Source organism: Neopsephotus bourkii, unplaced genomic scaffold, assembly GCF_033783945.1.
Source record: "Neopsephotus bourkii isolate Nb327-2 ecotype Australia unplaced genomic scaffold, CSIRO-AGI_Nbou_v1 NB_753, whole genome shotgun sequence".
Taxonomy (NCBI): Eukaryota; Metazoa; Chordata; class Aves; order Psittaciformes; family Psittacidae; genus Neopsephotus; species Neopsephotus bourkii.
The window spans coordinates 1,735,632-1,757,080 of record NW_026901251.1 but is presented as its reverse complement, the minus strand read 5'-3'; the positions used below and the strand labels follow the sequence as shown (position 1 = coordinate 1,757,080).

General features: G+C 41.5%; 1 protein-coding gene across 27 annotated transcripts in view; it reads left to right on the top strand.

The window, feature by feature from the left end:
* DTNA (dystrobrevin alpha) overlaps nucleotides 1-21,449 on the top strand; it is a 230,603-nt gene that overhangs the window by 131,273 nt on the left and 77,881 nt on the right. For all 27 annotated transcript variants that reach the window (XM_061354862.1, XM_061354860.1, XM_061354874.1 and 24 more), the window contains one exon: nucleotides 3,541-3,621. In XM_061354862.1, the coding sequence (XP_061210846.1) occupies nucleotides 3,541-3,621 (81 nt within the window). The remainder of the gene's footprint in view (nucleotides 1-3,540; nucleotides 3,622-21,449) is intronic.

Genomic DNA, 21,449 nt, shown 5'->3' with positions numbered 1-21,449 from the left:
CACCCATGCCCGAGTATGTCTACCTTGGAAGACAAAACCCGCTACCCTCTAGTTTCCCTATTCCAGTTTTATTGCTGAGCATGACATTAATGGTGTGGGCAGGGTCTTTGTCCTGGCTGTGTCCCTTCCCAACTTCTTGCTCACCCTCAGCTGACTCAGGGAGGGGACAGAGTGGGAAACAGAAAGGCCTGCAAGTCTTTGTTCTGCAAAGCACTGTTCAGCTGTAGCTAGAATGGTTATGTGTTATCAACACCTTTTTAGCCACAAATCTCAAATACAGCGCCATGCAGGCTGCTATAAAGAAAGTTAACTCCATCCTGACCAGACACATTATAGGGATTCATATACTATGTACCCCACTTTGGCACATTTTTTATAGTTTCTAGTGAAGCTTTGTGCTCCCTGCAGAGCAGTGTGTCAGGGATGTATTTACAGTAACAATGTTCCTGCCATTTTCTTGGCAGTCATCTCTTACAACCAATCCACCATTTCTCAAGGAAATTCTATTACTTATCAAGATTGAGACTGTTACCCTGGTACTAGATTTACACAAGTTCTGTCTGTAGTTACTAACTTTATATTATTTGTGCCCTGCAACATAGTAAACAATGACAGAACATCTCCCCCATCTTTGGGGGGAGACTGAGATGAACATTGCAGGGACTTGAGCAACTGTGCACACTGAAAGTCTGGGATTGTGCTGATGAATGAAATGTGCTCAGGACTGTTCTCCAAGGGTGAGCCCATGGGTGACTGAATGCCCTATATCTGCACTCCTGAGCTCTCCAAATTAAGGGCTTCTCATTTATATGGACTGCTGAAAATGGTCTTGGTCTGTTACACTGTGTCCAGTAGGTCTGTTGCACCCTGTAGTTATTTCAGTTGTCACAGAAAGCTTGCTGTTGTAGCTCAGATGAGTATTTCTCTTGTCTCTTGTGTAAAACATCTTGGACCAGTGGAGGGAGGGGTGGTTCTTTTGCAAGAAGAAAAAAGGAAAAGGAAAAACAAGAAAAAAGGATGATGCCAGAGCACACTATTCATTAGAATTATAGAGAGGACTTGAGCTTGTATAAACTGAAGTCGATAGCACAACTTCCATTAACGTAAGTTACCTCGAAACATTCCTAAAATGGAAGATAATTACTTAAGACTTTGCTATGAGGTTTTATGGTTTGTTCCCACAGATTTGAAGGCTGTTTTGCTGTTCGGTTGTTCTGGGGGAGTTAAGAAGGTGTTGGGAAAGTTTACAATCAGTAGTTGGAGGCAGAGGAGGGACTATTTTCCTGTACTGTACACAAATAGATGTCTACTATTTTTTCTTTCACATTTTAGTATTTTGACATATTTACTTGAGTCTGGTTTATCTCATGTGTGCTTGCCTTTGCTGTTTGCCTGCCTCCCTTCCTCCTTCTACACAGGCACACAGAGAACTGGGTTCCAAATAGATAAAAAGAGGGGAGAATATTATCCAGCAACAAAACAGCAGGCAAAGCTTGCAATGTATCCCTTTATTATTTTTGCAGACTGCAAACAGTGTTACATGAGATGAGCATATTGAAAGGAAACAGAGTGAAATAGTGCCAGTGGGCAAAAAGGAGAGGCCACTGGCAATCCTGTAGGCAAGTTGCAAATTCACAGTCTCATGTACTGTGCTCAGTCCTGCACATCTTTCCACTTGTTTTTCAGGGTTTCCTATGTAAGTGAAGTCACTTTTCCACAGAAGTTGTTTGACAAATAGATCTCTGACTGTGGCAAAATGTGAATCATGATAAAATTATATTGTCTGTTCCAGGGATTAATCAACAAAAACACCTACTCCCCAAATAATAGCAAAATAATGCCATTCACTGTGTGTAAATAGTAAAGGAAAAAAAAAAAAGAATAGTCTGCTTAAAAGAGTCTTAAGCAGACTACAAGTTTGTGTATTTGGGATTAATACTGCAAACTCAGAAGCTCAGTGAGAGAAGCTCACTTTGCACCTTTTCATCTTGTTAAAAAGCTGAAGTTTTATAAAGGAGCACTGGAAGTTTTATTAGTAGCTTTCACTAAATTTAAGAGGGAAAACCTTAAGTTCATATTACTCATCGGTCTTATTTAAAAAGGAAAGACATAGCGTTGCAAGCATTATCCTCCCCTTCGCCAGTAAAGAAGTTCTCCAAAAGTTGTCAATGAGGTACTAATGGAGAAGAGGAAAACCTGTGTAATTTAACAATAAAGCATACGAGGAGAAAAACAAAAAACTTTCCAGATCTGATGTGAAGTAGTTGCAGGTATCTTCTCCCAGGAGCAGATGGTGTTAAGGCAGATAACTGGCAAAAGGGAGTAGCTGGGACCCCTGGGAAGATGGTGTGGGAGAGTCCAGTCATTAAAAGAGCATAGTCTGGGGAGAGGGGATAGTATCATTCTCATTTTCATCTTACAGGTCAGAGCACATCTGAAACATTTGTGTCCAAAGGATAGCAGATTGTTTAAGAAAGTGTGGGTGAGCAACACCAACATGCCCATATGCACAACAGTGCAGCTGAGGGAGCAATCTAGTAATGTCAAGAGGAACCTTAAAGAAGGAAGCGTTTGTAAAAACAGGGCTATATTCTTTGTAACTTGGTGCCTTGCTCAACTGAGTAGAACAGTTTTTACTCCTGTTACAAGGCCAACCACAATGAAAGAGCAAACACACAAAAATTTAATTGAATGTGTTTCCGTGAAATAGGTGGTAAAATTAATAAGCAGACATGTATTTCATAGTCCATATTGGAGCTATGAGGCAACACTTCATGTAAGACATACCAACCAAGGAGAAAGATTTAAATCCCAATCTTCTCATCTTCTTGTTGAGGTTTTGGGGAAGTGTTACAAGGGGAACACAGCAGCAGGAGACCTAAAGACACTGTGCCAGGCTTTGCCCCCATCTTGGTCCCTCTGTACCACGCATGTGTGTGAAATCGACACCAGTCAGTTTATACCCATTTCCTGGGCAGCTGCACTGGAAACATTGCCAGGGCCAAGCTATGTGTGAAGCACAGAGCTGACCCTCTGAGGTCCCCATTGCAGGGGACATACCAAAATGGAGAAAGGCCTCACACCTTTTGTATTAATTTTGCCCCTTCTGCAGATTGCCATTATGGCACGGTATTTTTTCCAATTCAGTCTGCTGGCAATACCTTGTTCTGATGTGGCATGTCAGCCAAAGATATTTGTTGTGAGCTTTGCTGTTAAATATTAAAATTAGATGGAGGTTTTCCCTGCTGATGGAGCCTGGCCAAGTGTGTCTTTTAGCCTGCAGCTTGACCAGATTGTTTGTGAGTGACAGACACAGTGGGCTGACTAATCCCTGCCTTCCTTTGTAAGTCTTTTAACACTATAGCTCCTGCTATTCCCCTTTTTTCTCCTCACCTCTTTCTGCTCTCCCTGCAAAGGAGGGAGCCTTCAAAATTGTTAAGCAGAGTCAGCTCAAGTGTCTTTATTCTGTGGCTTCCCTGCTAGCTAAAATACGCACAGGTCACATTCCATACAAATGTTGCTGTTACTCTCTTCCACTAGGGGCTCAAGATCTGGATCGCATTCGTTTGTCTACCTACCGAACAGCATGCAAGCTTAGATTTGTTCAGAAGAAATGCAACTGTAAGTATGCTTCTTTCATATACTATTGCTATTAACTTTCCACTGCACTCCCCAGTCTGTCCTTCACATAAGTCACAAACTGGGTCTCTTTGTTTCAAAGGACACTAATAAGAGTGTCTGGGCAGATTTTAGATATTAGCCTGTTTATGTAAGGAACTTGTCTCAAACATGCTGGTGATTTATAGTTATAGAAAGGTGGGTCATGATGCAAGCCACAGCTTTAATTAGGAAGTATTTTAACTACATTCTCCAATTTTCTTGTAAAATAATATTCATGGGTTCTAGCAAGATTTTGCAAATTAAATGCTTTTATAGCAACTGCATGAGAAGAAATGGTGGTTCCAGTCCTCATCTGTTTGGGATGCAGCAAAGTAAATGCAGTGTCAGTCAGCCCCCTTTTTTCCAGAATGGCAGCTAGAGACATCTCTTCTAAAAGGGTGAACCTGCTTGTAATCTCTGTATGTCTGTCTTCCTACATCTGGGCTTCATTCTTGAGGAGTTTCTCACTTTGTTGATGACTGTTAGCACAGTCATGTGTTGTGAACTTTAAAGGGAAAATACATATAAAATCTGCAATGGAGTGTATCCTTTCTTTTCCATCCAAAATAGTGTGCAAATACTATGGTGGGTTTTGGTTTGTGCACTTTGCAGACCTTTTCACACCAAGTCAAATAAGAAATCCTAACCAGGGCAACTCTTGTCAGCAGTAGCAGTAGGAAGAGGACTAATGCAGAGAAAACAAGATTTTTTAGTCTCCATATCTAGCATGACAGCCTGGCTACTCTTGTGCTACACACAGTAGTGAGTAGTTAAGAAATGCTCACTGCGGATGGAGATTAACTGCCCTGGAGAGACTTCCTAGTTTGGGGGTTACATCTATCTGCATTATGGAAATGTTTATCTTATGCTGTCCAAACATACTGGAGAGGCCAAGTTGTGGTGAAGAGACTCTGGAGAATATTTATTGGGTTATTAGCTATGCAGCTGGTCATTTGATCACTTGTGCGGCACATTTCTCATGGTTTTAAATGTGTTTAGCTGGAGTATGAATTGAAAGATTAGTATCACATTATAAGCAGGCTGACAGACACAAAACCCAGGAGGAGTTTAGCACCTGCCCAGCAGCTGCCTTTTGCCATTTAGGAGGAGATGTATTGACTGACACTATTATGTTGAATTCAGTTGTTCTATTTTGTTAGAAATTTATGTGTAAGAGGATGACATTTTCACTTCATGGTAACAGGATACAGTAGTCTGAGGTGACGAAAGTCTCCAATTAAGTTGACAGTGATAGCAAAGTAACAGTAATTGCTTTGAAGTTGTGAATGCTCCATCCCTGGCAATGTTCAAGGCCAGTGGGAGGTGTCCCTACCTTTGGCCTAGATGATTTTAAGGTCCTTTCCAACCCAAACCATTCTAGCGATTCTATCATAACTGTATACAAAACACATAAAAAACCCTTGCAATAGGGGCATCTCTCCCATGAGAAAAGGTTGAGACAGTTCAGGTTGTTCAGCCTGGAGAAGAGTTTGGGCAGACCTCATTGCGGCCTTTCACTTCTTAAATGGGACCTATAAGAAATATCAGACTTCCAGCTCATGTCAGCTACTTTTTCTTTTCCCTGCAAATTGCCGTTGTGCACCACCCAGTAGTAATTTCAGGAGAGAGAAAAAAAGGGAAATGGAGGAAGAAACCTTTCTGCTGCATCTGAGCTCTTTAATTTAGAGGAGAATTTAGGAAGAAAAAGCTCAAAGGTAGTTCTCTTCCACTCCCGGTGTATAGCACCTCCTGTCACTCAACCCATCCTTCTCTTCTTTCAGCTGTGCTGTCCTGTGTGTCCTGGCACACTGGCCCAGCCTAACTGGAAAAAAATTGCTTGGAAAGGGTGTATTTAAGGGGTTCTTTTAAAGAGCTAATTTAAGAACTTGCAGGGAGCTGCTCTTGGCTGCAGGCTGAAGGTATGAAGATGGAAGCAGCTGCTCTGACAGCCAGAAGTGGCTATTCCAAGAAAAACAGAGCAGAGGTTTTATTAGCATCATCTTTTTTACCCGAAGGTGCCTATTACCATAGACAGTCATGGGATATCATTTAAAAAGCAGCTACGCTTATCATAAACAGGGCACGGTTTGTTCCTGCTGTCTTTAATGCAGACATAGGTTCATCTCCTGGCCTCCCTTTGTGAATTCTTCTCTCAGTATGAAAGGTATGTTTTGCTAAAACTTTCAGGAGCAGGCTGGATTTTACTGGTAAAGTAGGCGGTGTGCAAAAGGCAAAAGTGCCTTCATATTCTAAGAGCCATTCTCTCTTGCAGCACTTCTCTGAAACTAGTTAAGCTGTCTGGCCAGAGATTATAGAGGATGTGACAGTCTACCACCGTTTACCAGAATACCACTACACGTGTTGCACTTTGAATACTAACACTGTTGATCAGATTAATTGCTCCAGGGAATTATTTCATTTTCAGAAGAAGAAGACTACTTTGAAGATTTTTAGCCAACAGTCTTTGAAATTGCAGATACGTGTTTTCTGATAATTCTAGAAAACCTGTTAAAAGTATTTCTTTTTTAAAATTTATCCAAATAGTTAAGCCAAGAGGCAGTTTAAATAAAATCAAAGTGAGAAGAATCAGTATCAGTCATTGCAATTATTTGTCAAACAAGATAGAATTTGATCTATAAATAATAACTAGATAAATTGGAAAAAGCTCCAACATTATCTATCAAAGAAAAATTCCTGCAAATTTAAGCATTCTCATTTGCCTATGTTAATGCTGCACTTAAATATCAGTAACACTTCCAAATTATTGTTGGCACACCTCTGAATCTGCCAAGTGCCCAAATATGGGATGCAGTATGTGGCAAAAGTCCCCAAAGCAGGAGACACACAACATTGTATATTCAGAAATTCTAAAAGCTGAGCAGCTTTGTTAGTTCACCATGAATATGCACTGATTTTAAGGTTCTCTGTTTCTGCTGACAGTTTCTAAAATTGAAAGTAATGAAAAGACAAACTTTGTATGTAATGATAAGTACTTCTGAGGATGTGGTGCGTAGAGAAAGAGATGGTTGCAGGCTACTGGCTTCTTACCTTGCAGAACCCCTGTAGCAATGGTCCTGTTGCAATAGCAGTGGTCTTCTCTTAGTTACAAATACTGACACAAGATCATCGAATCATAGAATCACAGAATGGTTTGGGTTGGAAGGGACCTTAAAGATCATCTAGTTCCAGCGTACCTGCCACGGACAGACACCTTCCACTAGACCAGGTTGCTCAAAATGTAGATACCTCTTCTGTAAAAAAATGAAAAAACAAACAAACAAGTAAAAAGGAAATACTAAAGAAGTGTTGAGAAGATCTTGAAATTTGGCCATGAATAATTCCAAGTGAATGACCAGAGCCTTGGCCAGATGGCCCCTGAAGAAAAACACTGCTGATGGTTACCTCACCTTCAGATTTCAGAATGTAAAGCAGGAGTGTGTCAGCTGACTGTGGCTGCCCTACTGGATCATAGTGGATATTTTGAATAGTGTAGGAAACAGCAGCACCCTAATCACTGGAGGTTAAATTTCATTATTTGGGATAATTAAAACAGATAGGAAGCAGGTGCAGAAAACTGATCAATCATGCTACATGTTTATTCCAGTCTGTACTGTACAGAGTGTACAGTGTGTATAGCTGACTTCTTCATCATCTAAATTTCCTGAATGTGATTTAAAAGTGGCCCTAAATGGTGCACACTGCAAGAATCAAGGAGGGAGGTGGAAAAACTACAGGTGAGCAACGTAAGCAACAGTGACAGAACTTGCAAACCCTCTAAACCAGTGTAGCTCTGACAGAGTCAAACAGTAGGGTGTTGGCCTTCAACTCCAGTGTATCAGAGTGAGTTCTGGAGCACCGAGTATACATTCTTACCATGCAGAATCCCACTCAGCTACTTGCCACTAGGAAAATGCCATCTTGACAAGGCTGGTTTACAGCTGTAGCATTCAGACACAGATGTGTAAATAGGCTTTCCCCAAAAGAAGGCATGAAGGACCAATGACATCAGTTAAACATGTCTCTCAACGTTCACCAGTATTCAGGAACCACCAAAAAGCACAATTTATAGTTATCCCCAGTGATCATTGTGCAGCTGGTTTATTTTATTATTTCATTTTCAGTGAATTTGTTAAGAAGCTGAGATGAAATACATGTTCACATTCAAATTCCCTCTGGGCTATCTGTGGTGGCAGCAGGAGTAGAACATAACAACATATCGTAATCAAAGCCATTATACTATTAAACATCACTCACTAGTACAGAACTGTACAGCTGGAAAATACTGCTGTCCTTGATGAACTTTCCTGACTGTGTTGGGAAATTATTCTATGACTCTGGCTGCAAAAGCAGATTTTGCTGATTTCCCTAGATCAGAATAAATCATTGGCAGTTGAAACTTGGATCTAAAGCCATGCTGGTGACAGTAATGTGTTGCTTAATTAATGCAGAAAAAAAGGGAGCTTGTTTATCTAGCAGTTTAATCTCAACACCTTGGGGTTTCAGTGTCTTTGTTTCACCCTTCAGTATTCTCCTGTGTGGCTGGGGGGGGAGGGGGTGTTGTTGTCGTTTTAGGGGTTTTTTTGCATTGTCTTATCCAAGTTTTAGTACAGCTGTTTCCACAAAGGCAGCTGCCATGACTGTGATGGAGACCTTGTGAATGTCTAAGACAGTCTCCTCCACCTCCACCCTGCTCTTCCTCCTACCTCTCTGTGCTTAAATAGTCACAGCTGAGGCATGTAGGCATGTCAGCTTAATTTCTATACATGCTTTTGGGTGGCCCCTGAGCTCATCCGCCTTTTTACATTTGTTTTAAGTTAGAATAATTTCTCACCCTCTTGAAATATAAGAATTTCCCACTGAAAATGAATGACATGATATTGTAAACATATCATATTTAGATACTTTTCTTAAAGCTTTTTTCCGTCTGTGCTCTTATACCTCCTGTAATGGTGCAGCAAGCTGCTGAAGCTGGTTTTGTTCTAGAAGCTGACAATTTGGGTATCAAATGTTATCAGCCTGTGTGAGCTCCTGGCCTTCATCAAGATGGCAAGCACGTTTTAAAACTTAATAAAAATACTAAGGTTTGGGTTTGGGTTTAGTTTTTCTTGTATACTGCGCTGGCACTTCAAGTACCTTTTTTTCCCATCTCATTCAACATGCTATTCACCACAAAATGAAAAGACACGGTATCTGGAGTAGAAGGAAAGGATGTGAAGGTCTTGATTCCACATTGGAAATTGTGCCGTGACCTTTATGGCCGGGCTCAACTTTCTCTTTTGCATGACAAAATCTGTACTGATCCTTCATATCCAAAAAAGTTCCCTAAACACAAAGCTGGAGGGTGTTCAGAAGTGTTCTGGTCTGTCCTGTTAACGCTTAACCACCAAATCTTTCATCTTTATATGTTAGTTGATTTAGGAAGTGACAACTGCTTGTCTTTACTTGAGCAAGACCTCTTGCCACCGTAAGGTAAAGGCATTCTTTCTCTGAGTCAGTGAGTATTTATTTTCTTTCAAGTGACATACAGTGCAGGAAACGCTCAGTGGTGAAATCCTTGGTGTGCAAGTATCCCATGAAGATGCTTGTCATGGCAGGAAGCATTCATTATCAGTACTCTGCCATTTACTTCTCAAGGACTGTATAACCTGTGCAGTTTTGTGCTTGTCCCTCCTTTTTTCCTCAGGATGGCCATCAGAAACAGAGCCACCAAATTATCGCGATCACAGAATTCAGATTAAACAACGTAATCCTTCATCACTGTAGGTTCCCATGGTTGGTGCTGTGTTCTCGTTGTTTTTTATCATGTTTTTCATTCTAACCTGGAAGCAATAAAGAGCAAGATATATTCAGGTTGGGTCACAGAGCAATCAGACTGAATGACAAGCAATGTTGCCTACTTGAGAAGTGCAAAAGGTTTGCTTGGCTGCAATTTGAAACAATCTGCCTCTTGAATTCATGATCCTGGCATTCTCATTCTTCTAAACCTTCAGTGATCAGTCTCTTGAGATTTGATTTGCCTAAAAATCCTACAGTTTGGGAAAAAAAACAAACACCAGTTTGAATTCTTTTTATCCTTCTCTGGTGACTGTCTTGTTTATTCTGTTATCTACTTATTATTAGTACATAAAGATAGAGGCTGGAAATACTAGTTGTGTTCTTTGTTTTCTATTTTAACGGAAGCTGAATCTTACAGTTCACTTACAGCAAATTACATTATTCACATGGCTTAAAGAGATACAGCTTTAAAAAAACAGAGAAGCACTGTGTATTACAAGAGTCAGGATACCATTGTCTAAGTTACTAATTCTGGTATCCTGCAGTACTTGAATAATGGAAAGAAAGATGAGTTAATGATTTAAAAAACTTTTTTGTTCCTTTGTCTTTACCAGCGACTTTAGAGACTAAATGCTTCTGGAACTGCTAGTACTGTTCCATATGGGTTTCCAGGCAACTATGGGGAAAGGATGCATATATTATACATTCTGCATCAATTATTTAATCAAAAGTTCAAAAGGGCTTGATTTAGCATATTCCCTGCAGACAAATCTTCATAAGGATTTTAGTCTGTAAGTGTTCACTCACAGCACAATATCCTGAAAATAGGTTCTGATTTTCTTTTCCTTTTAACTGTAAAAGTTTATTAATGTACTTGACAGATCATAATGACTGTTAGAGAGCTGACATGTAACCTGTATATTTGGCATATTCATTGAGGAACTGATCTTCAGCCTCTTCTTCAATGTTGGCACCAAGTGTTACTATTATTATGTAAAAGGGTTGTGTTATCACAGATGCCTCAGAGTATTTGCTCTTAAAGGCTACCTCTACAAGTCTGTCCTGTCAAGAAGACTGATAGAACTATCAGTGGGTATTTGCAATTCATTTTAATGTCAAAAAGAGTGAACCAAGCAAGGATATATATCTTAAACTCTCACATTTTTGTTTGCTTAGAGATTGTATTTTCAAACATTGCCATGACTCCAAGTGGCTCCTGTTAAAAACTGAATTGCAGAAGATTGTCAGCTACTGTTATTCTGTCCTTCATAGGGAAAATGGTTCCCTTTGAGTCAGAAGTTGACAGACACATAGAGTAGGCCACGTCCCAAGTATACTCACATGCTGCCCTCTGCTATGCAGACAGCTTTTGTAATTGGATCATAGCTGAAAACCTCTTCTTAGTGACTTCCTGAACTCAGTGAAAACTGCCATTTAGTGTGCTATTTCCGATGGCTTTCCTGATGCAGGTTTGAGGTTGAACAGTCTGTTCTGTTCCCTGCTGATGTCTCTGAACATCTGCTACTAGTAACAGGCGTCAAATCACCTTTGTCTGCCAGGCTGTGGATTAGTTACCCAAAACTAGAAAGTTTCTGCACCCTATTTCACATTGGTGCTCCTAATCAACAATTCAAACAGAAGAAAATTAGATATTATTATTGGCTTAGGACTTTTCTAGACAGACTAAAACTTGCAAAATATATGCAGACATACAATGTCACGGAAACAAACTGATCTTGTGGCAATCACTGTACCTTTTGAGGGATGCTGCTTCTTCACATGAGAGCTTTTTCTTCTTTCACCCTCAGTTTTTACCCTCAGACTGTACTGTGTATTTAAGTCTCCTTTGTAATTTCCCTGTCCCTTTTTCATGTCATTATCTGTGGTGTTTGCTTTATCTCTGACTTCTCTGCAGACTTCATTCTCTTGGCAGTTCCTTTTCTTTCCTGTTATTCTCTTAGCTCCGAGCACCTTCATGCAAACCCTGTCTTACATTTGAGTCCGCTGGGCAGTTCTGGTCTGTCGTGTTCGGATATTTTGCTGGGCCTGTCCTGATTTCATGTGAGTGCCACTGTAATGTGGTAGGGTGCATTAAGCACTGTGACTTAATGCCTGCTTCATGTTGCTTGTTCTCTTAGGGTTTTGCCATACGACAACATATTTATGTGAAAAAGGAAAAAAAAATCAGAAGAGGTCAAACCTTGGAGTAGCAATGACTTTGATGATCAACATCCTTTGTCCTTAGAGAGCTTCATTCCATCATCTTGAACCAGCTCTGCCTCTCTATTCCATACTCAAAGCAGTATGTCTTGATTAGTCATACCTGAGCTCAGTCCATACATGTTTTCTGTGAAACAAAGGACAGTTTTGTATGCCCTTGCAGCAAACATAAAAACTGTCCTGAGAAGGTAAGCTGCAGCATTGTGCACTGTGTGTTACAGTATTGCATTCAAAAAGTTCTTCTCCATTGCATCTGCTGAGTTGGGTGTTTTGCTGAGGGTTTTTTTCCCTGTCCTTGTTTTTACATTGTTATTCAGCTCTGGAGAATAAGTAGGGACTACACAGCTCTCCTGAACCTTAACCACACAGTCTGCACCATCTTGCTGTCTGAACAGTGACTGTCACAGTCTCACATAGACAGTTTGATCTGTCTCCAGCCCTTCCTCATTGCCTTTCAGCCTCTGTCTCCAGTAATTTTCACAAGTTAACCTGCTGTGAAGCCAGCAGGGACACTGGCTGTCTGTGGTGAATGCTCTTCAGCAGTAATGGGCTTCTTCAGGATGAAGATAGCAAATAGTCCACAGAAGCAAAGTCAGAGTGTGGGACCTGACATCGTTTTTGCTGTAACTCTCTCCTTCTGTAACTCCCAGAGGATGGGTTTTATCATGTTCATTTGTTTTCAAAGTTAAATCAAAAGTCAGTTTGTGTACCTGTAACAAAAGAGAAGCTTTAGCTTAACCAATATCTCTTATTTTTATCCACCAACTGCGCCTTGTATGATTTTCTGTAAGTCTTGGTGAGGTTTCATAAAGCATATATCTGGTATGCTAGGACAAATTGTGAGAACAGAAGATGTTTGCCATAAAAATAATTTCCTGCTTTTATCAGTGTGAAGAGACTGCACAATATAATGTCCTCAGTGTGCATTGTTACGAATACAGTTCTGGGAGTCTGCACAATGAACATTCAGCTTCCTGGCATTAATGTTTGTGATATACAATGGCTTTGCAGAGGCAGTTTTCTTTGTGCTGAAGCAAGGCATTCCTAGCCTGAATTCAGACTGAATTATGTCTGTGATACTGTTGTTGGCAGCAATGATTTCTAAGAGGGTATTTGCAGACAGTCTTTGGCCCTTTACTGAGCAAAGTCTGGGGTAATTCCAGAAGTTCTGTGTATGCTCAGCCTTTTCTTGAGTCCGTGTGGATGGATAGATGGATGTCTCCTTTCCTGACAGAAAGCAAAGTGAAAGTAACTCTGTTGAACTCACTGGCATTACTGTGACATGAAGAAAGGAATGAATTGGTTGCTCAGTGTCTATTGTTTGAGGAGATCGAACTCAATTTCTGTTGAATGAAGCCGACACCAGTATCATACTGCATCTCTTGTAAAGGTGATGATCTTCTTCCAGTCTAATTTTCCACATTTCATTCATCTATATTTTGCCTTGAAACTCTTTACTATGTGTGGGATTTGCAGGCTATCTTTAAGGATTGCATGTGTAAAATAAGGTACAACAGGTAAGTGGCCATGTACTTTGAGACTCTTACTCCATCTAGGGGCCCCGACAACATCATTAAAAAGCTTGTAGCACACAGGAGAAAGGATAGATGTGTTGGACTTCACCTAAATCCCACTTATCTGTCATTTCACATCCTGCAGTCTTGTTTCCTTTCTTACTGTTGCTGATTTCCAAGCTGTGTTTGTATCAGCTGGAGCTTTTCTCCTTTCCTTGGCCTGTTCCTCATTCCTGTATTTTTAAGAGATGTGAAGTTTTAGTGCATGATAGTGCAAATTGCTGAGGTGGAGCCACTGCAGTTGGCTTCTGCTATGGGAGTCCTGGTGACTGAATGAATAAGTGGGGGACTGGAACATGGAGCGGCTCCTGCAGAAGACATTGCTTTGAATGTGAGTAATGGCAGGAGGGCAAATGTGGAAAGATTGTGTGAGCATAAAGCCTGAGTTCAGTCAGATACCCTGCTCATTGCACAGGAGTTGGACTAGATGACCTTTGAAGGTCCCTTCCAACCCAAGCTATCCTGTGATTCTGTGATTCTCTACAGCTTCTCTGAATCTTCCCTATTGTCTACTCAAATCAATTTGATAACACTGAAAGTGGATCTTCCAGATACCAGGATCCATTTCTCGCTGTCTCTGATCCCAAAAGATTTTTTGGCAAATGAATCTTGTTGTTTTCAAGTGCTGTGTGTGTTTAAATACCTATAAAATCTTGAACCTGTGGCAATACTTAGCACCTTCATTAAGCAAAAGGTTGAATAAGACTAGAGTCTGAACTGTCCTTACAACTTCAGGCGCAAGAAGCTTTTTCACCAAATTCCTCTGTGTCACATGAATGTACTACTTCACAGCAATGTTCTTGCTCTCAGCAGCAGAGGTTGATACTGGGATTTTGTCCCACAGACCCTCTGGATTGACCAAACTCTTCAGAAGAGAGAAGCATATGCCCTCACTCCTCAGTATGTCTATTGTCGCCTGGGGGTGAAAAATGCAGTTCTGGAATCAGGCAGTTTACTCAGGCATTAAGTTCAGCTTCAGGATTTCTGTTTTTAATAGACAAAAACATTATGGGCCAAATTCAGTCCACATTATGTAGGAAATTATTTAAATTAATAGAATCAGGATCAGCTTAATATGTATATATGTAAAGTATTATGTCTTTTCTATTCAAAGAAATACACAGTCTATGTTTCATTAGTATTCTGTACCTTGTGTAGCTGTTTACAGGCCTGCCAGCCCTAAATGATTAAAAAAAAATAGAAGTACAGAAGACAAAATAACCGTGGATCAGACTCTGAAAGCCAGAAGATGAGCCAGGGAGGGCTTTTGTCCTCAAGCAGTTCTAAATGTATAATAGCTGCTCATTCTTTTTCATTGACCTTTGTGATATGCCCGAACCGTAAAGGTTCACAATGTAACTCAACTTGTTTTCTATAGCCATGAGGGAAGAAATTGTTAGAAAAAACTGTTAAATTGTGTATTCTCTTGTCATTGCAAGCTATTTTTTAAAGAAAACAGCAGTTAGTATGAGTTTGGATAATACCCTGTATCCTTAGAGCTGGTAACAGATATTGCTTCAATATTAATGGAAATATAAATAACCCAATTTGTTAACATTTACTTTCACTTTACACTTGCATTTTGCTAGTAGCAGTGCCAAAGCAAGCTGGAGTCTCTCTTGTGGGATGGGGAGTTTTTTAGAGGGGATAGAAGGAACTGGCAGCAATTGTTTCTAGAGGGAAAAAAATGAAGTTATTTAAGAGAGAAAGACGTAGTGTTAGTTAAACTTGGCATTTGAAGAAACATACTTCTGGAGGAGATTTTATCACTGAAATAAGGACATCCAACAGGAAGACATTCTGCCCTTTGCAGCTCACGGATTTGGCATCTTTTGCCTATTACAGTATCACAGTATGTTAGAGATTGGAAGGGACCTCAAAAGATCATCTAGTCCAATCCCCCTGCTGGAGCAGGAACACCTAGATAAGGTTACACAGGAACGTGTCCAGGTGGGCTTTGAATGTCTCCAAAGAAGGAGATTCCACAACCTCCCTGGGCAGCCTGTTCCAGTGTTCCGCCACCCTCACTGAGAAGAAGTTTCTTCTCAGGTTTAAGTGAAACCTCTTGTGTTCCAATTTATACCCATTTCCCCTTGTCCTTTCATTGTTTGCCACTGAGAAGAGCCTGGCTCCATCCTCGTGACACTCCCCCTTTATATATTTATATACACTAATAAGGTCACCCCTCAGTCTCCTCTTCTCCAAACTATAGAGACCCAGCTCCCTCAGCCTCTCCTCATAAGGGAGATGCTCCACTCCCTTAATCATCTTAGTTGCCCTGCGCTGGACTATCTCCAGCAGGTCCCTGTCCTTTTTAAACTGAGGGGCCCAGAACTGGACACAATATTCCAGATGAGGTCTCACCAGGGCTGAGTAGAGGGGAAGGAGAACCTCTCTTGACCTACTAACCACCCCCCTTCTAATACAACCCAGGATGCCATTGGCCTTCTTGGCCACAAGGGCACAGTGTCGGCTCATGGTCATCCTGTCGTCCACTAGGACCCCCAGGTCCCTCTCCCCTACACTGCTCTCTAACAGGTCGTTCCCCAGCCTATACTGGAACCTGGGGTTGTTCCTGCCCAGATTACATATGATTGCCTGTATAGGGCATCCACACTGCCAAATCTCCAAGCACATAGTCTTGATTCAGCTAAATATGCATCTAAGGCCATTTTCTGGAGACAGCAGTGGGGATGCACAGCTTTTGATTTGTGTTAGCTGTCTTGACATACTGCCAGTAGAGAGTTAAAATGTTACGGCAAATGTGTGCTGTATTTGCTAAAACATACCCAGTAGTGCCATCCTGTGGTCAGGACTGTGGCTACTAGACGGCTTATCCATTGTGTCCCGCCTGTCTTCTAAAAGCTGGTTTGTCTTGGGTCCTTTCACACACAATGAGTTGTCCCAGATTCTAGAATTACGATTTTCTTCTCATATGTTCAGTCATTTGTGAGCTTCTAGTTTAATTTCCTAACTAGGAGGGCTGGGACATGGCTTTTTCTTTTCTCTAGAAACATTTGTGAAAGTTTCCTTAATAAAGTTTCTATCTATTAAGTGTCTTTTGAAAATCAAATTCAGGCATAGTGTCACCCAGCATTGAGGGTGGTTTTTGCCACCTTTTGGGAGTGCAGAAGCTTTTTCCTCATGCATGAGGTTTGCTATAATACACTACAGAAGAGTTATGTTTCATTAAAAATTTGAAATGCTGTAATTTCACTAACTGAAATATAAACTGAAATGTAAGTCAATTTGACCTTATTTTATAAAAGAAATGAGAAAGCTTTTGTGCGTCATATATATTTAGTGACCAAGTTTTGTTACTTCATGTCCCCATTAATTCTTTGGCTAATTTAAAGCTGACACTTGCAAATTCTGTTTGACTATTAAGGTAGACTGAGGCTTGATCACACACTGCCTCAAATAAAGCCTTTCTCATTAAAATAGTATTATGGTGGGATAGCAAGAATAATAGAGATGCATAATCTAGGAATACCATTGTCTTTTGGGGAGTGAGATTTATCAGGTTTGTGGCTGTACCAGCCGGGTCTGCTATTTACACATTGGTCTTTAATTCACAAATGCATTTAACTCTTAAACCAAGAAAATTGTGTGTAATCAATGAATTTAAGCTATGTGATGTACTAGCAGCAGTGCAGAGTTTTAGTTGAGTGGTCTTTCCTGGTTGTTATCAAAATATTAAGAAACTTACAGTTATACTTTTTAATAATTTTATTTTATATATGTCATACTTAATTCAAAGTGCTTTTAAAAGAGGAAATACTGTCTCAGCATCTGGGTGACAAGTAGCTGGCAACAGCTTCCCAGTCCAGCACTCAGGGTGCATTGCTCACTGTTCCCGTTTGTAGAATTGACTGTCATTAGTGCCACTCCTTGGGGAGACTGATGGCCTCTTCTGCCACCCACAGAGAGCCCTTCAGTCTGTGGTTATATTTAGGTGAGACAAAATAGGCTGGAATTGACAGCAGGGGGAGAAGGAGCTTTTATTATAAAGTAAGTTAATATGGAGGAGAATTTTACTGGAGATCTTTACATACTCTTACACCTTGGTGGACTTGTCATGTTCCGTGTTAAAAGTAGAGACACCATTTCAGTGCATTGTTAGCCTAATGGATATTCCGTGTTAGTAGCACTTGGCCAATTTGACAGACACTTCCAAAATTTGTTTAATGTGCCGTAGAATCTCAGAAAGCTTTTTCTTTCTGGCAGAACAGTAAGTGGGGATGCAAGGATGCACGCCTAGGTATGAGGACAGGAGAACCTTTAAAACGGTGTTTCAGTTGTACACATCGTGTCCTTCAGATTTCCAGACACCCAGCAGCCAGGCTTGGCAGCCACTCAGAAATGTCTTCTGTGGCCAGCACATGCACACAGAACCCAGCTCCTAATGGCTAGTGCATCACTCGTCCAGTGTCATACCACACAGGGATGTGATATTTGTTGATTGTGAGTCCAAACTTCAGTCCGCATGCACAGTAGTTCAAAAGAAAGATGTTTCTATTGGCTGGTCTGCATATTAGTTCCTGAACCAGGCAGTCCTCCTAACTCTGGTTCTACACCGTTGGTGTGGCCAGGTGAAAGTGGATAGCCTTACTCCAGCTTCTTGCTGGGCTGGTATGTACCAGACACCTGCACATTCTCACAGCACAGGCAAAGAGGTAAGCAGGAGAAATGCATGCAGCTAACAGGTGTCATGGACAGAGTGACACACTGTCCTGGGTTCAGCAGTAGCAGTCATTTTTCTCCTTCTTAGTATCTGGTGCAGTGCTGTGGTTTTGACTTTCAGCCTGGGAACAATGCTGATAACACCGATGGTTTTAGTTACTGCTCAGTAATGTTTACTCTGACCAAGGACTTTCTGAGTCTCATGCTCTGCCAGGGAGGAGGGGAAGCTGGGAGGAAGCAGAGACAGGACACCTGACCCAAACTGACCAAAGAGGCATTCCATACCACAGCACGTCATGCCCAATATATAAACTGGGGGCAGTTACCCAAAAGGGCTAGATCACTGCTTGGGTCAGGCTGGGTATCTGTCAGTGGGTGGTGAGCAGTTGTATTCTCTTCCCTTGTTATTTGCCTTTTCATTATTACCATTGGTGGTAGCAGCAGTGATTTGTGTTATACCTTAGTTACTGGACTGTTCTTATCTCAACCTGTGGGAGTTAAATTCTTTCGATTCTCCACCCCATCCCTCCAGGAGCAGGGGGAGGAAGGGGGGGGGAGTGAGCGAGTGGCTGCATGGTTCTAAGTTGCCAGCTGGACTTAAACCGTGACACACACTTCCCTCATAAGAGAGAAGTAGTAAAATGTTTATTGATACAAAGCAGTGATTTAACAGTTTGATAGTAAAAGCAGCAGTGGTTTAACAATATTTGATGGCCAGGTACACTTGATTATTTGCTGCATAGAGGACTGGATGAGACAAAACTGTCAGGGAGACCCTCTCGTTGAGTCAGGAGGTTTAGAAAGGACCCCCTTGCATCCTGAACTCCTCAGAGGAGTGTTTAGTTGCAGGTGAATCCAGTCCTAGTCCCAGACTTGGTCAGTGGTTTATGTGCACAATCAATCCTTTATATCACTTAGCTAAGATTTCACAGTGTAGCATGTTATTAATCACTTACCAAGAATCTGTTGCAGCAAGGAATCTCTGAACCTCAAGAAGTAACCTTCAGAGGCATCCCTACTCACAGGGACATGCTGGCATGCAGCCTGCTGGCATGAAGGAGACCTCAATGGGACCTGGGCTGTCCGCTATTTATAGAGTGAGATACTGACTCATAGTCATGTTTGTATACCAACCACAGAAGTTAGTTTCTTCCAAACTTGGCTTGAGTTGGACCTCGACCAGCACTTTGCAGGGGGGGACCACATGCTGCTCTTAGGTGTTGTGTTGTTACGTATCTCTTTCAAATCCACTTTGAGTTAGATGCAGACATCACAGCCTGACATGCCCATTAAGGCTTTCACTGGTGGTTATCACTTGAGCATACTTACAGGAAGTAAAAGTCTGGTTGCAGGGAGAGGACATCATCACAATAGGGGTCTAAATGAAACCATGACCTCCCTCTGAGATCCTTTGGCATTCAAGGGAAAGCTTGAGGTTGTGTCTGAGTACACAGAGTGTCATGAAGGCCCCTCTGTGCACCTCACACAAAACCTTTTTAGGGTGTGGAGGACTCCTTCCCAAGCATTCATGAGACATCAGGTCAGGCTCTGGGTTGCTTTTTAACTTACTGTGTGTCAGAAAAAGGGCTTGGAGCACAGTTTACTTTAGCAGTGGCTTTAGAGAAAAATCAGTGTGGTAGCACTGATTCCTCTCCTGTAAGAGTTGTTATATGGTTTTGCATATAAGTTCATGATTAGTCAACTACATCACAGAATCACAATCTCAGAGGTTAGCGGGGATCTCTGGAGAGAGAACAGATTGCTCAGGGCTATGTCCAGTTTGGGTTTGAGTATCTTCAAGGATGGAGACTCCACAGCCTCTGGGCAACCTGTCACAATGTTTGACAACCCTCACAGGGAATATTTTTTTTCTTATATTTAAGTGCTTTCCTGTAGTTTAATTTGTGTCCATTTCCTTCTGTCTTTTCATTATCCTTTCTCTGAGAATAGCCTGGCACTGCAAGTCTTTACTGTCTTGCATCAAATGTTTCTACACCCTTATAAAGTCCTCCTGAGCCTTCTCTCCTGTAGACCGAACAGTCAGTCCTAGCTCTCTCAGCCTCTCCCCATATGACAGTTGCTTCTGTACCTCCATCATCTTTGTGGCCCTTTGCTGGACTTCGCACCTAGAGGTCCAGATGTGTCACGAGTTCTGAGCAGAGATGAAGGATCACCTCCCTCCATCTGCTGGCAATTCACTGTCCAGTGTAGCCCAGGAGGATGTTGGCTGCCTTTGCTGAAAAGGTGTATTGCTGGTTGGCACCTAGCCTGTACTGGTACATGGGGTTACTCCTTTCCATACTCAGGACTTTATTATTTCCATTTGTTGCACTTGGTGCTGTTCCTGCTTATATCTTGTTCCAGCCTGTTGAGGCTGGTCGCTCTGAATGGCAGACCAGTACTCTGGTGTATCAGGCACCCTCCCCAGTTTTGTATCGCCTGCAGTCTTGCTGAGGGTACACCCTGCCCCATCATCCAGGTTGTTGATGAAGGTGTTAAACAGTATTTTACAGTATTATTGTGCCATATGAAGCCTTGGGCTATACCACTAGTGACGAGCCTCCAACTGCATTTGATGCCGCTGATCACAAGATTTTCATCTTATCTGTTCAGCCAGTTTTCAGTCCAGCTCACTGCTTATGCAGCCCATACTTACTAGTTTGCCAGTCAGGATATTAGTGGACACAGTGTTGAAAGCCTTGCTAAAGTCAGAATAAAGAACATCCTTGATTGTCCCTTGTGCCCCCCTTCGCCTCACTGTGAAAGGCGAAGAGGTCAGTCAAGCGTGATTCTTCTGTCATAAATCCATGCTGCTACCAGTCACTTTCTTCTCCTTAATGTACTTGGAAATGTCCTTTCCAGAGACTGAGGTGAGGTTTTACCTCCCCTTTTTCTTGCTCTTCTTGGAAATAAAAGTAATACTGGCTTTCTCAGAGCCCTCAAGAACCTCCCCCAGTTGCCACAACCTTTCAAAGGCAATCGAGTGGCCTTGCATTGCCATCAGCCATCCCCCTCAGCACTTGGGGGTGCATTTCCCATTGGGTCCTATGGATTTGATTATGCCAGTCTGCTTCAACATCATCTAACTAGATCTTCTACTGAGGTGGTCTCCCTTGCCCCAGACTGTACAACTTGTTGCAGGAGCCTTCATCCTGAAGACGAAGCTTACCAAATTCAATTCCACGTAGACAGTCTTTGACAAGACTGATCTTTGCAAAGAAGTAAATGTTGTTTGTAGTTACTCTTGGTTATCAATGTATCATCCTCTTACAACGTCCCATGCTATAGGTCTGATACACACATTTTTAAAAATCAAAGCATTTTGGAATCAGAATAACATGGCAGTAAATGTTCTGAATACTTTGTTAATTTCTTGTTTCAGTGTGCAGTATTTACTCACCAATCACTGCCTCTACAAAACCTAGAAATCAAGTGAAATAGCAAGAAGATGCAATGAAATACGTTTTGACATTAACACATTCAAATATGTGCTGACAAGCTGGAAGTCCATCAGTCTTGCTTTTGGAAAACACTGGC